Raw genomic sequence first — 14,097 nt, forward strand, 5'->3', positions numbered from 1 at the left:
AACATTATTGTGAATTTGCTTTGGTTTGTGGTATTAGATTGTCATGCAAGACTCGCTTTTGGGGCTAGTTGTGGGAATGAGCTGCACACTTTTACATGTGGTTTGTTTTCTTTCCCTAACTTGCTGTTTCTCCGGCAGGTGAATTGAAGCATTCAGTGGACTTCCAGTGCTCCCACCTGAAAGCAGAAGGTGTGCTGAGCTGTCATCCAGTAGAATCACATTCTAAAGATGTACCTGGGTCGAAGCCAGATCCAACAACATTAATTCAGCTGTCCAGCAGAATCCAGCTGTGGCCTGCCTTGGAGTACCTGAGTCTGCTGTGGCAGTACAAATTAACAACGGATATTATAGCTCATATGTGTTCTCAATGGTGAGGGAAAAGTGGGGGGGAATGGATAGAGCCTCATTCTAATTTTTATAAAATGAATTTTCATCTTTCTCTGAAAATTTCTCTGAAGTGGAGGAGTGGCCTAGTGGTTAGGGTGGTGGACTTTGGTCCTGGGGAACTGAGGAACTGAGTTCGATTCCTGGCACAGGCAGCTCCTTCTGACTCTGGGCAAGTCACTTAACCCTCCATTGCCCGCCGCATTGAGCCTGCCATGAGTGGGAAAGCACGGGGTACAAATGTAACAAAAAAAAAAAAAAAATTAAACATCTTAATAGAACTCTTGCTATTTAACAACTTTGAATAACTTTGTGTCATCAGCAAATTTAATTACCTCACTAGTTATTCCCACCTCTAGATCATTTATAAATGTGTTTAAAAGCAGCGGTCCCAGCACAGACCCCTGGGTAACCACACAATCTACCCTTTTCCATTGAGAATACTGACCATTTAACCCTACTCCCTGTTTTATATTTTTTTAACCAGTTTTTAATCGAGAATAGGACATTGCCTCCTGTCCCATGATTCTAGTCTTTCATGAGGTACTTTGTCAAATACCTTTTGAGAATCCAGATAAACAATATCACCCAGCTCATCTTTATCCACATGCTTATTCACCCCTTCAAAGAAATGTAGTAGATTGGTGAGGCAAGATTTCCCTTCACTAAATCCATGTTGGCTTTCTTTCATTACTTCATGCTTATGTATATGCTCTGTAATTTTGTTCTTTATAATAGTTTCTACCATTTTGCCCAGCACCAACGTCAGGCTCACTGGTCTGTAATTTCCCGGATCACCTCTGGAACCCTTTTTAAAAATTGGCGTTACTTTGGCCACCTTCCAATTATCCGGTATCATGCTTGGTTTTAAAGATAAATTGTATTTTACTAAAAAGAGTGAGTGAACTCATAAATCGTAGCTCCATTTATGCACGCTATATGTTTATAAAAATATTGGGCTGTTAGGAGATTTTGTTCACTAGGAGGGATTCCACACTGCTGAAAAATAGGAGAGCCCCAGTTTTAGCATCTTTCTCACCAGGCATTTATTAAGCTGAGTAGAGATGAGCTTAGCGATGGAACGTGATGCTTAGGTTTCTCTCTCCTTGGATTATTTGTAGGCATGGTTAGCTGTCATGCTGGGATGAATGTAAGCAGCTGCTTAGTGAACCAGCAATTGGGGGATAGCAAAACTAGTAGTGACCACCAGCGTGGCTGGTGAGGATCCCAGGCCATGCAAGCCAAATAGACATTTGAGGCTTGCATGGCTTACTGTGGCACCCCACTATTTCTCCTGCTTCTCCTCCTCAAGGATGGAAAATGTGTGATCACTAGGCCAACACTTCTTGATGTTGATCTCATGCATTCCATGAATTTGCATTAAGAAGTGCTTTTCCTCTGAAGAAGTGTTTTGGACTGTGCTTCTCATGCCAACTTTTGAGGAGAAAATGTGATAAGTAAGTCGACAGAGGGAGGGGGGCCACAAGGCTCATTTGCTTGTGTCTTCCAGTACCTGTGTACTAGTTCAGTTCATAGGTATAGCCGTAGTTTATGTTACTATTTCATGCGTATGCAGTGTATTATTCTATGTTTCATCCAGATGTAAAAGAGAAAATATAAATATTTTGATAGTGGTTTAGGATTATTGCACTTAACTCTGTTATCTTGTGTTAAGCTAAGGTAAACGTTTATAGAACATTTGCTAAAATTTGTCCACCATACATTGGAGTTACTTGACATTTCTTAAGTGTTGAGTTTAAATTTTCTTACAGGAAGAATGGATGTGGAAAATTGAATTTACGTTCTGAGTTGAGTCAGCACGTGGCTTTTTGTCTTAAGTGGACTTCGGCACCAAGTCAACAGTTGCAGGGCCTGTGGTACCTGCTGCAGTTCCATGAGGTAACAGTGAGATACCATCACAAAAGTGTTAAAGACCGTTTCTGTGCTAAACTGGGGCCTGAATCCCAATTGCAAGTCATGTAAAATAGTGTGACTGGTTAGGTAGTCCATTAGTTGCTTCGCAACAAGCCCTTCCATGAGTTTGGCTATTAAAGGGATTGAGTCCACCAGTCTATTTATTTATTTGGATTTGGATTTTGCTCACACCTTTTTCAGTAGTTGTGAATGATGTCTAAATCCGATTTGCAGCAATGGTGTCGGTATTGTTAAATCTCTCTGAGAAAAAAAAGGCAAATTCAGGTCAGACCTAGCTGCATCAGATTTAAGATCTGAAGTTCTAAAAAAGGTTGATTTAATTCAATATTTTAGATCTTAATTAACTTTAGGTTCATACAAGCACTTTTCAGGTAATATTTTTCATAATTCCTGTGAGAATCCATAATTTTGTGATGAATTATTATTGGTTTGTAATCTTTAAAGAAGTTTTTCTATTGTGACCTTTCAACCTCAGCAGGAGATTTATAAGTTAAACAATATTATGTACAACTGTTTTGGAAATCACGAACAAAGCCCCTATCTCCCCATCGCCCTCGCAGATATCCCCTCCACTATTGGGAAAACTGAACAAACCATATTACTATAGAGTGCTACTTAGAAAATTCATGCTAACAGAATATCTTGATGTCTCACACACATGCCAAATACATAATAACTGACCAAAATGATAATATATTAAACCAAAACCCCAGAGATGCCTATTATATCTAATTTTTCATTTAGTTCAATATATTCTAACTCTTCCATCTTAGGCTTCTGGCATTCACACATAGACATTTCACACTGTTTGTTGTTACTAATTACGTCATGCTCAGTATTTGACAGTATTAATTTGCAATCTTTTGTCTGATTTTTATTTAAGGACACCTGATCTACTATGGTCTCTTTTGCAACCTCACTATCAGGATACCCTATCTTCCCTGTTTTGGTGATATCTTTGAAAGATACCTTATCCCGAACCATGCGCTTTTGAGCTACTGTCTGCCTTCCCCCTGTTTCTTGTTTAAAAGCTGCTCCCCATTCCCCCCGGATACCCACCACATCCATCATGACATATAGATGATGCCAAGACATCATGTCTAAAGCTTTTTCTACATCTAGGTTCATAGTAAGTAGTCTATCTAATGGGCGGGGTCTGGAGTGCAGAATAACCAATACTTTCAGAAGGGTCATGGAGAAATAGTGGCCAGGCACAAAGCCCACCTGATCAGAATGAATGAGGGAGGTAAGAAACTTGTTTAATTTAGCCATCAGAATGCCAGACAAAATCTTGGTTCAGTAAAGAAATGGGATGGTACAATCCAAGCTGATCCAGAGCCCTCCCAGGCTTGGGCAAGATGACAACATGGGTTAAGTTTTGAGCCGGATTGAGCTGGGAATCTGTCAGGAACCCCATAAACATAGCTTGCATTGGGGGGCGGGGGGCGGAAATCTTATCTCTAAGGATTTTATAGAATTCAGGTCCAGCTCATCGACCCAGGGGTCTTTGCCAACTTAAGTTTCCCCTGTAATGGGAGCATTAAGGCATTCAGCCTGGGAATCAGATAGTGAGTGCATGACTGTAATCTCAAAGAAGAGGGAGTGCTGCGTTTCATCACCCTCCTGTCTGGCATACAATATTTTACTGAAAGACACAAATTGGTTTGAGATATCTGAATGAGAGGTATATACTCTACCCTGTTTATCCTTGATGTGGGTAACAATGTGTGTAGTTTTATACATCGCATTAACCAGGCTAGTAATCTACCAATCTTGTTGACCCATTTAGAAAAATTTTACTTTTGAAAAAAGATGGGTCTTTCAGCACTCTGTTGTAAATACTGTTTATGTGGTCTTTAGTGTCTTTTATTTGTTGTAGGATAGAAGAGTTTTGACGAGATATGAGTGGTCCTATGATCCCTCAAGGTGTTGATGAACTTTTGTTTCTTTTTCATTGACTCCGCATATGCTAGAAAATGACCTCACATAACTGCCTTGGCCGCATTGCAAAGAACTACTGGGTCAACATCTTCAGTAGCATTGACATTCACGTGCTCCTCCCATTTTTGTTAAAGGCAAACATGAAAATCTCATTTATTATACAAACTAGGGAACATGCACCATATTCGGTTAGTAGTAGTGGCAATAAAATGGAGGCCCTCTGTAACAATCGCACGATAAGAGATTATGGAATCTTTAATAACACTCCTGCAACTTGGAAAATAGGGAGTCTGTGAGCAACAAGTAGTCAAACCTTGAGGAGACCTTATGGGGATTGGAGTAAAAGATGAAATCTTTATCATCAGGATGCATGGCTCGCCAAACATCCACCAGACCCAGTCCTTTCATAAGAAAATTCAACTCTTTGTGAGCAAACTTTTTCTGTGGCTGTTAAGCGGGTTTACAGTCTATCAGTGGGTTAGCAGTGACATTGAAATCCCCAGCACTGTCCTCATGTTCCAGCCACTAAAGTTGCTGTCTAAGCCCTTTCCAGCCCATCGTAAACCAGATTGCCATATATGAGACACAGAGTATGCAAGTCTGCCTGGTATCGGCCCTAGTTCATCACAGTTGGAGTCACCATCTAAACGTCACTCGACAGATCCACGCACGTGCAGCTATTTAAGTTTGTTTTTTATAATTTCCATTTTCTAATTGGAGATCCTCTGTGTTCATCCGCATCTGAGCTGTTAAAACGAGGAGGAAGAGACAGCACTTGAAAGTGATGCGTTCTTTGATTGGTAACCAATGCAGTTTTTCTCGGAGTGGTTTGGCACTGTCAAAACGCGTTTTTCCAAATATAAGCCTGGCTGCTGTGTTTTGGGCGGTCTGAAGTTTCTTTATGATTTGGTCTTTGCATCCCGCGTAGATTCCATTACAGTAGTCTGCGTGGCTTAGTACCATTGACTGTATCAGGTTACGAAATATTTCCCTCGGGAAGAATGGTTTCACGTGTTTGAGTTTCCACATTGAGAGAAACATTTTCTTTATAGTGGATTTCGCTTGGGTCTCTAGTGATAGGCTACGGTCGATTATTACTCTGAGAATTTTCAGGCTGTTTGAGATTGGGAGGGTGTATCCTGGGGTGTCGATGTTTGTGGGTTTGTATGTATTTTATTGGGATGAGACTGTGTTTTTTCAGTGTTGAGTTTTAGTTGGAATGCATTTGCCCAAAAGTTCATGATGTTTAAGCTGAGCTTGATTTCATTGGTAATTTCTGCCAGATCGTGTTTGTAGGGGATGTATAATATTACGTCGTCAGCGTAAATAAATGGGTTAAGGCCTTGGGTGGATAAGGTCTTGGCTAGTGGAGTCGTCATGAGATTAAAAAGAATCGATGATAGTGGTGATCCTTGTGGTACTCTGTAGCCTGGTTTCCTGGTTTTGATTTCACTTGATATGATCTTGTGGTTAGAAAACCTTTGATCCAGTTGAGAGTGCCACCATTGATTCCGAAGTAGTCTAAGGGTCTTAGCAGTATGTTATGGTTAACCATGTCGAACGCACTTGACACTAGCAAAACGCACTTCAAAAGGCACCTAGCAAAACATGGTCCATGTTGAGTCCCTGTTAGAATTCAGCAAATGGTTTGAACGTGTTATGTATTGAAGGTCGATTGCTGAAGATTGTTACATTAAAGATTTTTTGCTATATGACCTCGAATTGGTGTGGAATACATTGTGGTTCAGTTTACCAGAAGGATGAGTTACACTATATGAAGACTTTTATATTAATAAAAAGTTTGGTTTTGAAGATGTTTTGCCTGTTAGGACATACATATTTTTCATCTGGTTGATTTTCCTAAACAGTGTTCTTTTATTTATTTTATTTAATGCCTCCTCAATTTTTGATAGCAAACATTATGCAAAGCAGCAGCATAGTCCGTACTTTCACAAAATATTACTCACTCAGTGTTTCATCTCATCAAGATGCTCCTTTTCATCAATTGGGCTGACGACCTAGTGGTTACTGTCAACCCTTTAGAATCACCAACAAGTGTGTCTGCAAATCCCCTGCTTGTCAACAGAGAAGGTAATGTTGCTTACCTTTAACAGGCCGTCTCCTTAGACAGCAGTGGAATGCAGCCACACTTTTCCACCATACCATCCCCTCTACAAAAATACAAAAAAAAAATTAAGACTTGGCTAAGGTATGTACTGAGATGAAGTGGGAGTAGCCATGCAAACTCAGATTAAAAACAAAACATAAAAAAACCTTCCTGAACTATAGATGAGCACCATACATGGATCCGTCTGAAGGACTTCACTAGAAAGCATCATCCTGCTTTCTACGAGAACATCCATTACAGATGAGCAACTTTACTTTCTAGTATTTAGTTTCACTCACCCAGTCTGCAGGAGTTACTTGCCTTAGGCATTTTCTCTTCTGTCCAAGCAGAGTTTGCCAGTAAAGACTTCTTCCTAGGTTTTAATTAGGTCTCCTTGGTGCTCTTTCGCAGAGTGTGCATTTCATGTCTGTCCAGGTCACCCAGAATTGGATTTACCTTACACAATGTCCGAGTAAATTTCCATGTACAATTGCTTTAGTGAAGGTATTTTTTATCAGCACCTGGGTGCACTGCTTTGTTTAGGAAAATACGAGATCATTTGTAACCCACATTTACCTTTACAGTATGTACTCACTTTGTGCTGGAGAAGTGACTGAAGTACTCTTTTGTCCCTTGTTCTTCCTTCATCAGCTCTCATTTGAAGAATTTAGTTCACTGTGGTCAGAGCTGGTGAACAGTGCATTGGCGTCATTCTGGAGCAGTACTGTCACTACAGACGTAGAGTACTGGTCGTCATGGAAGCCAGTGCTTGCCACTAAAGAGAGGAAGATGAAGAAATTCCACATTGACTCATCTGTGAAGGTTGGTTTACTCATAAGCCTTCTAGTGAACCATAAACTTATTTATTCTGTCTGACTGGATAGATTAAAAATGACAAAGGCATAGATGGTAAGTGGGTTTGTAACCTGCAATACATATTTAGATGCAGAATTTAGTGAGAAATGTGCAGTAGGAATCTTTTGTAAGTAAGAGGGAGAGGTAGGAATCACTGTCTTCAACAGGGTACAAAAAGGTGGCATTTTATTTATAGAGAAAAAAACAGCTTGAGGGCAAAGGGTTATGGTAGGCAGTTAGAGAGTGAGGAGTAGAGAAAATATGAGAAGATATTCTGCTGAGAGAGCACTGGATACCTGTTAAAATGTATCATGCAGAATAGATACAGTGTGAGATAAGGGAAAAAGATGAGCAGCTGTCAAGTGAAGTCGTCTGGGACGCGTTAGGTAGGACCCTCAAAGCAGATTTAGGTTACATGACTGGATTAACCTACTTACGGAGGTCAGGTTTCAAATTTATTAAAGAATTTTCTATCCTGCCCATGACATATGTCTGAGCAGCTTACAATCTAATTTGAGAAGAAAGAGAAAAAATGCAAAACGAAAACCAAAGACAGGACATAATATATCGGTAACAAGCGGAGCAGGGGAAGAACTACAGCGCCGACAGGAAAGAAGAGAGGGGAGGAGGGTAAACAATGGGAAAACAGATCATCCAGTACCCTATCCAGATCCCACCTGCTGTCTATAAGCATCTAAAAAGAGTAATGTCTTTAACTTTGCTTTAAATTGGGACAAAGTGGGGAGAGCCTTGGGATTTAATGGTAGTTGATTCCACAGCTGGGGGCCTTGTACAGAAAAGATAGTGTGTCGGATGGTAGTAGAGGAGATGTTATGGAAAGAGGTGTCCATAAGGCAATTCTTCTGTGATGACCGAAGAGGGCAAAGTGAAGGAGGGTTCATTAGTGTGGCTGATTTTGTAGACTAGAACAAATAATTTAAAAGTGACATGATGGGAGAGCGAAAGCCAGTGGATGTTTTTCAGAAGCTGTGTAACGTGGTCAAGTTTTCTAATGTCCCATGATCAGTTTAATAGCTGTATTTTGGATGAGTTGCAACCTCCTGAGTTCTTGCTGGTTAATTCCCATATAAATGGCATTGCAATAATCTAGTTGGGAAATGATGAAGGAATGGATATGAACGTTCAAGGTCGTGGGGAGAAGAAATGGTCTGACGGAGCAGATCCATCTGAGCTGGAAGAAGTATGGCACACTACTGAGGATATTTGGAGAACAAATCTAATGGTTATAAATAAGGACTCCCTAGCACTTTATGAGATAATGGAAAACAGTACTGTGGCAGTATTCAAGCATGTAACAAAAAGAAAAGTAATATAAACAAGGTTTAGGAGGTAGTTTTAAAAGCAACCCACTCTTCATTCGCTTGATATCAGAGGCGAAGGGAGAGATGGCAAGGAGAAAATAGGCAGATGTTGGCAATAGGAGGTTTACAGTTCCCCAGAAACCAACCAGCTAGATGCTGGTAGATTGATGTCCATATGGTACCGCCCAACAAGGTGAAAAGAAAAGGGGCAGCTAAAGGGGAAGGGAAATGGGACTTGATATACTGCCTTTCTGAGGTTTTTGCAACTACATTCAAAGCGGTTTACATATATTCAGGTACTTATTTTGTACCAGAGTCAATGGAGGGTTAAGTGACTTGCCCAGAGTCACAAGGAACTGCAGTGGGAATTGATCCCAGTTCCCCAGGATCAAAGTCTGCTGCACTAACCACTAGGCTACTCCTCCACTAGCAACATTCCATGTAGAATCTCAAATAGTACCAACAACTAGGCTACTCTTCCACTCCTTGGGATTCCGGAATCTTGCTACTCTTTGAGATTGTGCATGGAATCTTGTTAATGGCACTTGATTTACTGCCTTTCTGAGGTTTTTGTAACTACATTCAAAGTGGTTTACTTATATTCAGGTACTTATTTTGTACCAGGGACAATGGGGGGTTAAGTGACTTGCCAGTGTCACAAGGAGCTACAGTGGGAATCGAACTCAGTTCCCCAGGATCAAAGTCCACTGCACTAACCACTAGGCTACTCCCTTTGCTAAACTGCAGGCAGTAAGGCAGATCTCCATCAGGTCCTCTTTAGTTAATGCTGGTAGATTGTGATGACTTGGTTTTCTTCAGCAAAATGACTGGGGGGGGGGGGGGGGATGCGCAATTGTTCTGGTAGTGGCATCACTAGCTTTGCTATCTGGTTAGATAAAATGCATGGTGGCAAGACATGGGATAGGGGCTGAATGCTGAATGGAAGGGGAACTAAAGAAGAACAGACAAACATATAGCCCTACGGCGAGGGGGCCTGGTGAGATTTTCAAAAACATGGTCTTCCTATGTGGAATGGCGAGGTTTAACAGGGTGACATATGTATAATGAGGATACTCTGTTGCAGGGGGAGCCTGATGTATACCTGAGATGCCTGGGAGGGTGGAGGGATGTTGTTGATATATATATGAGAAAGTTTTGCGATAATTATGTTCAGCTATGTGGATGTTATGTAAAGTAAAAGTTAATAAGAATTAAAAAAGAAAAAAGAACAGAACAAACGCTGACTTGAATAAGGAAGGATACTTTACAAGCAGTCAAGTTTCTTCAAAGCTTGCAGATGCTTTGAGTTATATTTAAAAATACAAAAAAAAAAAAGGCAGGCGAGCTTCTACATCTGGCAGCTGGGATATAACTGGGAAGATTGAATATGTTTAATTGGTTTTTTAATATGCTATTGTTTATTATGGTATTGCAATTTTGTGGGAAATGTGGTCCCTGTCTGCCAGTAACTATTATTTTACTGTGTTAAATAGATTCCCTCTTACTATGAAGTAAGGTCAAAATAATGAGAATTTATAGCTTCAGATTAATGGAGGCAAACTGGTGGCTGCATATTAGAAGTGATAGTGTCTGGAAATGTTTCCTGTTCTCTGTGACCCAACAGTCCAAAAAGGTGTATGCAGCCTGCAGATGAAGATAGGGTGAGAAGAATGAAAGGAATGGTTTTAAGATCACAGTACTTCAGACTAACTGTTTCTACATGGTCACATGATGCTTTTGGTCAAATCACAAAAGATGAGGTTCTCAACTATTTTATGTCTACTTATAAACAAATGACCATATTCATAAGTAGCTTAGATTATTCAAAGATTACTTGTTAACTGAGTAATTTATTTTTTCTGCTCACTTATGAGAGGTTTCCATGGGTATGTGAAGGGAGTGTTACTTTATAGCCTTTCTGTGTTAGTTTAGAAAATAAACTTGTTTGCTATAGGGTTGTACCAAATATTTGTATTTGATTCTATTTGGCTTGAAAAATGCCCCAAATACTTTATTCGTATTCTGCCGAATAGCGATTTAAATACGAATAGTCCGGGGCTCTGCTGTGCTAAATCCTACTGAAATAAACACTTGATCTCTGATTTCATGTTGCTTCTTTTATTATTTGTTATGTTAAAGCTCAATGCCCATTATTCGTATTTGTATTTGGCCGAATAATAATTTTCATTATTTGTATTCATTGCTATTCGGTACAGTTCTACTATATGTGAATGCAGTTTTGATTATAAAGATGTTAAATGATCTCTAGTTGGGGTGGGTTTTGGGAGCTTTTTGTTTGTTTGTTTTTTACTTTAACCTCTAAGAAACTAACAGTGAGGAGTACTTGTGTGATGACATTACTACTACTACTTATCTCTTCTATAGCGCTACAAGGCATACTCTTAGAAAATAACTGATGGTCCCTCCTTATCTTAGCCAGACCAGTTCAGGTGCATGAGTTTTGCTGTCCTACCAGTAGAGAGAGGCAGAGAACACAAAGTGCTGGCATCACCTCACATAGGGAGAGTTAGGCTGTTATGCTCTGGGTGATTGACCTACTGCTGCGCCTGTGATAGGTAGTTAATTTTGGCAAGAACAAGCTGATGCCCATTTAGTGTCTGGAGTGCTTGGGTCATGTTTTGATCGCATGGCAGGAAGGTGTTTATTACACACAATTTCAGACTATGAAGATCTAGTCGTAGATTTAAACTCTTTCAGCAGTATGGACTTCCAGAGCCTGAGACTGTCTTCAGATGCTGGGTTCAGTACATAAGTAATGCCACACTGGGAAAAGACCAAGGGCCCATCGAGCCCAGCATCCTGTCCACGACAGCAGCCAATCCAGGCCAAGGGCACCTGACAAGCTTCCCAAACGTACAAACATTCTATAAATGTTATTCCTGGAATTGTGGATTTTTCCCAAGTCCATTTAGTAGTGGTTTATGGGCTTGTCCTTTAGGAAACCATCAAACCCCTTTTTAAACTCTGCCAAGCTAACCGCCTTCACCGCGTTCTCCGGCAACGAATTCCAGAGTTTAATTATGCGTTGGTTGAAGAAAACTTTTCTCCGATTTGTTTTAAATTTACTACACTGTAGTTTCATCGCATGCCCCCTAGTCCTAGTATTTTTGGAAAGCGTGAACAGACGCTTCACATCCACCTGTTCCACTTCACTCATTATTTTATATACCTCTATCATGTCTCCCCTCGGGTGTCTCTTCTCCAAGCTGAAAAGCCCTAGCCTCCTTAGTCTTTCTTCATAGGGAAGTCGTCCCATCCCCGCTATCATTTTAGTCGCCCTTCGCTGCACCTTTTCCAATTCTACTATATCTTTCTTGAGCTGCGGCAACCAGAATTGAACACAATACTCAAGGTGCGGTCGCACCATGGAGCGATACAATGGCATTATAACATCCTCACACCGGTTTTCCATACCTTTCCTAATAGTACCCAACATTCTATTCGCTTTCCTAGCCGCAGCAGCACACTGAGCAGAAGGTTTCAGTGTATTATCGATGATGACACCCAGATCCCTTTCTTGGTCCGTAACTCCAAACGTGGAACCTTGCATGATGTAGCTATTCGGGTTCTTTTTTCCCCACATGCATCACCTTGCACTTGCTCACATTAAATGTCATGGAAGAGTTGTGGATTTTATTGTGTGTTTCACATAGGCATCTATCTCAAATTTCTTTATTCAGGTTACAAATAGCAGGCATGCGAGAGAACCAAGTTTTTTTTTTTTTTTTATGTAGTTTGAAATCATTTGTCTGTCCCTGGAGCAAGAGCCTTGAATGCCTTTCACTTCCTAACTGTTCATTACAATTTGTTATTATACATTATATATGCACATCCTAATAAAGGAACTATTGTTTTATATTAGATGAAAGGACAACAGTAAAGATCACAAGGTCGGTGGTCAACCAGACCAACACAAGTACATTTTCTTTGAACAGGTACATAGGCATAACCGAGAAAAAAACATCTTTTGACATAAATCTTCTCTTTTTTAGGCCTAACTTCAGGGGTCTGCTTGGACAGGTCCAACAAAGCAGCAATGTCAGACCTGTTTCCATGGGTGAAAGCCCATATGCATCCTCTGGAGAAGTTGTTCCATTCCAGATGGGCACCTCAGTCTCAGACTTATGGGAAAGTGGCTTCTGGTGAAGCTGGGATAGCCTGGACTGGTGATTATGCTCATAAATGGTGGACCTGATTGTCCTGAACTAGATTCTGGTCACCATGAATGCAGACTTGTGGGACTGAGGGCCTGCTGTCATGGTCAGCTGGTGCAGGCTTTCTCAAACATACTTGGAGGTTGGTTGGTCAATCAGTTGTCTGAAGATGCAGTGATTTGCAGGGTATTGGAGGCCTTTGGTCTGGGTCAAGCCAGTCAAGATCTTGTCAAACAAATTGATGCTGTTTGATAAATTGACGCGGGTTCCACCCCATACCTTGGGTGGAAAGATATCTGTGGGCACTCTAAGCAGCCCATATAATGAGGAGCCAAACAAATGATGGCTGAAAGAGTGAGCTTTCTTCCTGGTACTGGACAGTGGGGGTGGCCCACAGTGGGACCTCTTAGCAACAGTGAAGAACACCAAGAAAGTAGCACATATGAGTTTATCTTGTTGGGCAGACTGGATGGATCGTACTGTTTGAAGCAGTCTCCTTAGAATCAAAACTATATAGAGAGGAAACGTCCCACTTAACTTTCTTTCTGAGAAGCTCTGAGAGAAGAGGACATTTCTCTGGGTTGAGTAAACATTATTTTGCTCTGTGTTTTGGCAAGTTAAAGATTTGGGTTTAAAAGAGAAATTGTAGGTTACTGATAGACAGAATAAAAAAAAAAGCAAACTTTATTTACTAGTCACCATAGTTTTAAAGCTTTAGCTTTGGCACAGCATTAGCAGCCTGTAGAAGGCAGCATGGTCTGTTTGTCTTATTTCATCCTCTCCCCAGCTCCCACCCACCCCCCTAGCACAACTCTTCATTTACAGTCACTACTCTAATAAAGATTACAAGGGGAGTGTTTTCATTGGAGTTTCAATTAAATTTAATTTGTTTTTGAGAAGCAAACGCTAAATAAATTACACATTATAGCATATAAGCTTAAGTCTCTTTGTAGTCATTTTATATCTATAGTACCTTAAGAAGTTGTAATTAAACAACTCTATAATACTAAGATGCAGACCAGCAGTGAGAGAGGTGCTATCTAGTCTTTGCATTGAGTGTCACATGTATGATTATCTCCCAGCTGGAGAGAGGTTATATGTGTGCTCGATGCAATGAGTTCCTGGATCTCCTGAGGCTAGAGTATCAGACTTGGAGGAGTTGAGGGACACAGAGAGGTACGTAGAGGAGACCTACAGGAACGTTGTAGAGAAGTTCCACCTCCAGTCTGGCAGTCCCTGTGCTGCCTTGGCGGAGGGAGGTCTTCTAAAAGGAGAGCATCACCCTGGTGAAGTTGGAAGTAATCCTGTATCCAGGACCAGCCCACCATGGGATGCATTATTCTCTTACATCGAGGATGTGTCTCTAGGTACTTCTGCC

The 14,097-nt window shown here is 40.7% G+C and overlaps 1 protein-coding gene across 1 annotated transcript in view; it reads left to right on the top strand.

Moving 5' to 3' along the window:
- The window catches only part of MDN1 (midasin AAA ATPase 1), a 548,987-nt gene that overhangs the window by 329,466 nt on the left and 205,424 nt on the right, over positions 1-14,097 (top strand). The window contains exons 57-59 of the mRNA XM_030199093.1: positions 139-370; positions 2,157-2,283; positions 7,019-7,189. Coding sequence (XP_030054953.1) covers positions 139-370; positions 2,157-2,283; positions 7,019-7,189 — 530 coding nt within the window. The remainder of the gene's footprint in view (positions 1-138; positions 371-2,156; positions 2,284-7,018; positions 7,190-14,097) is intronic.

The sequence above is a fragment of the Microcaecilia unicolor genome, chromosome 3 (genome assembly GCF_901765095.1).
Source record: "Microcaecilia unicolor chromosome 3, aMicUni1.1, whole genome shotgun sequence".
Classification (NCBI taxonomy): domain Eukaryota; kingdom Metazoa; phylum Chordata; class Amphibia; order Gymnophiona; family Siphonopidae; genus Microcaecilia; species Microcaecilia unicolor.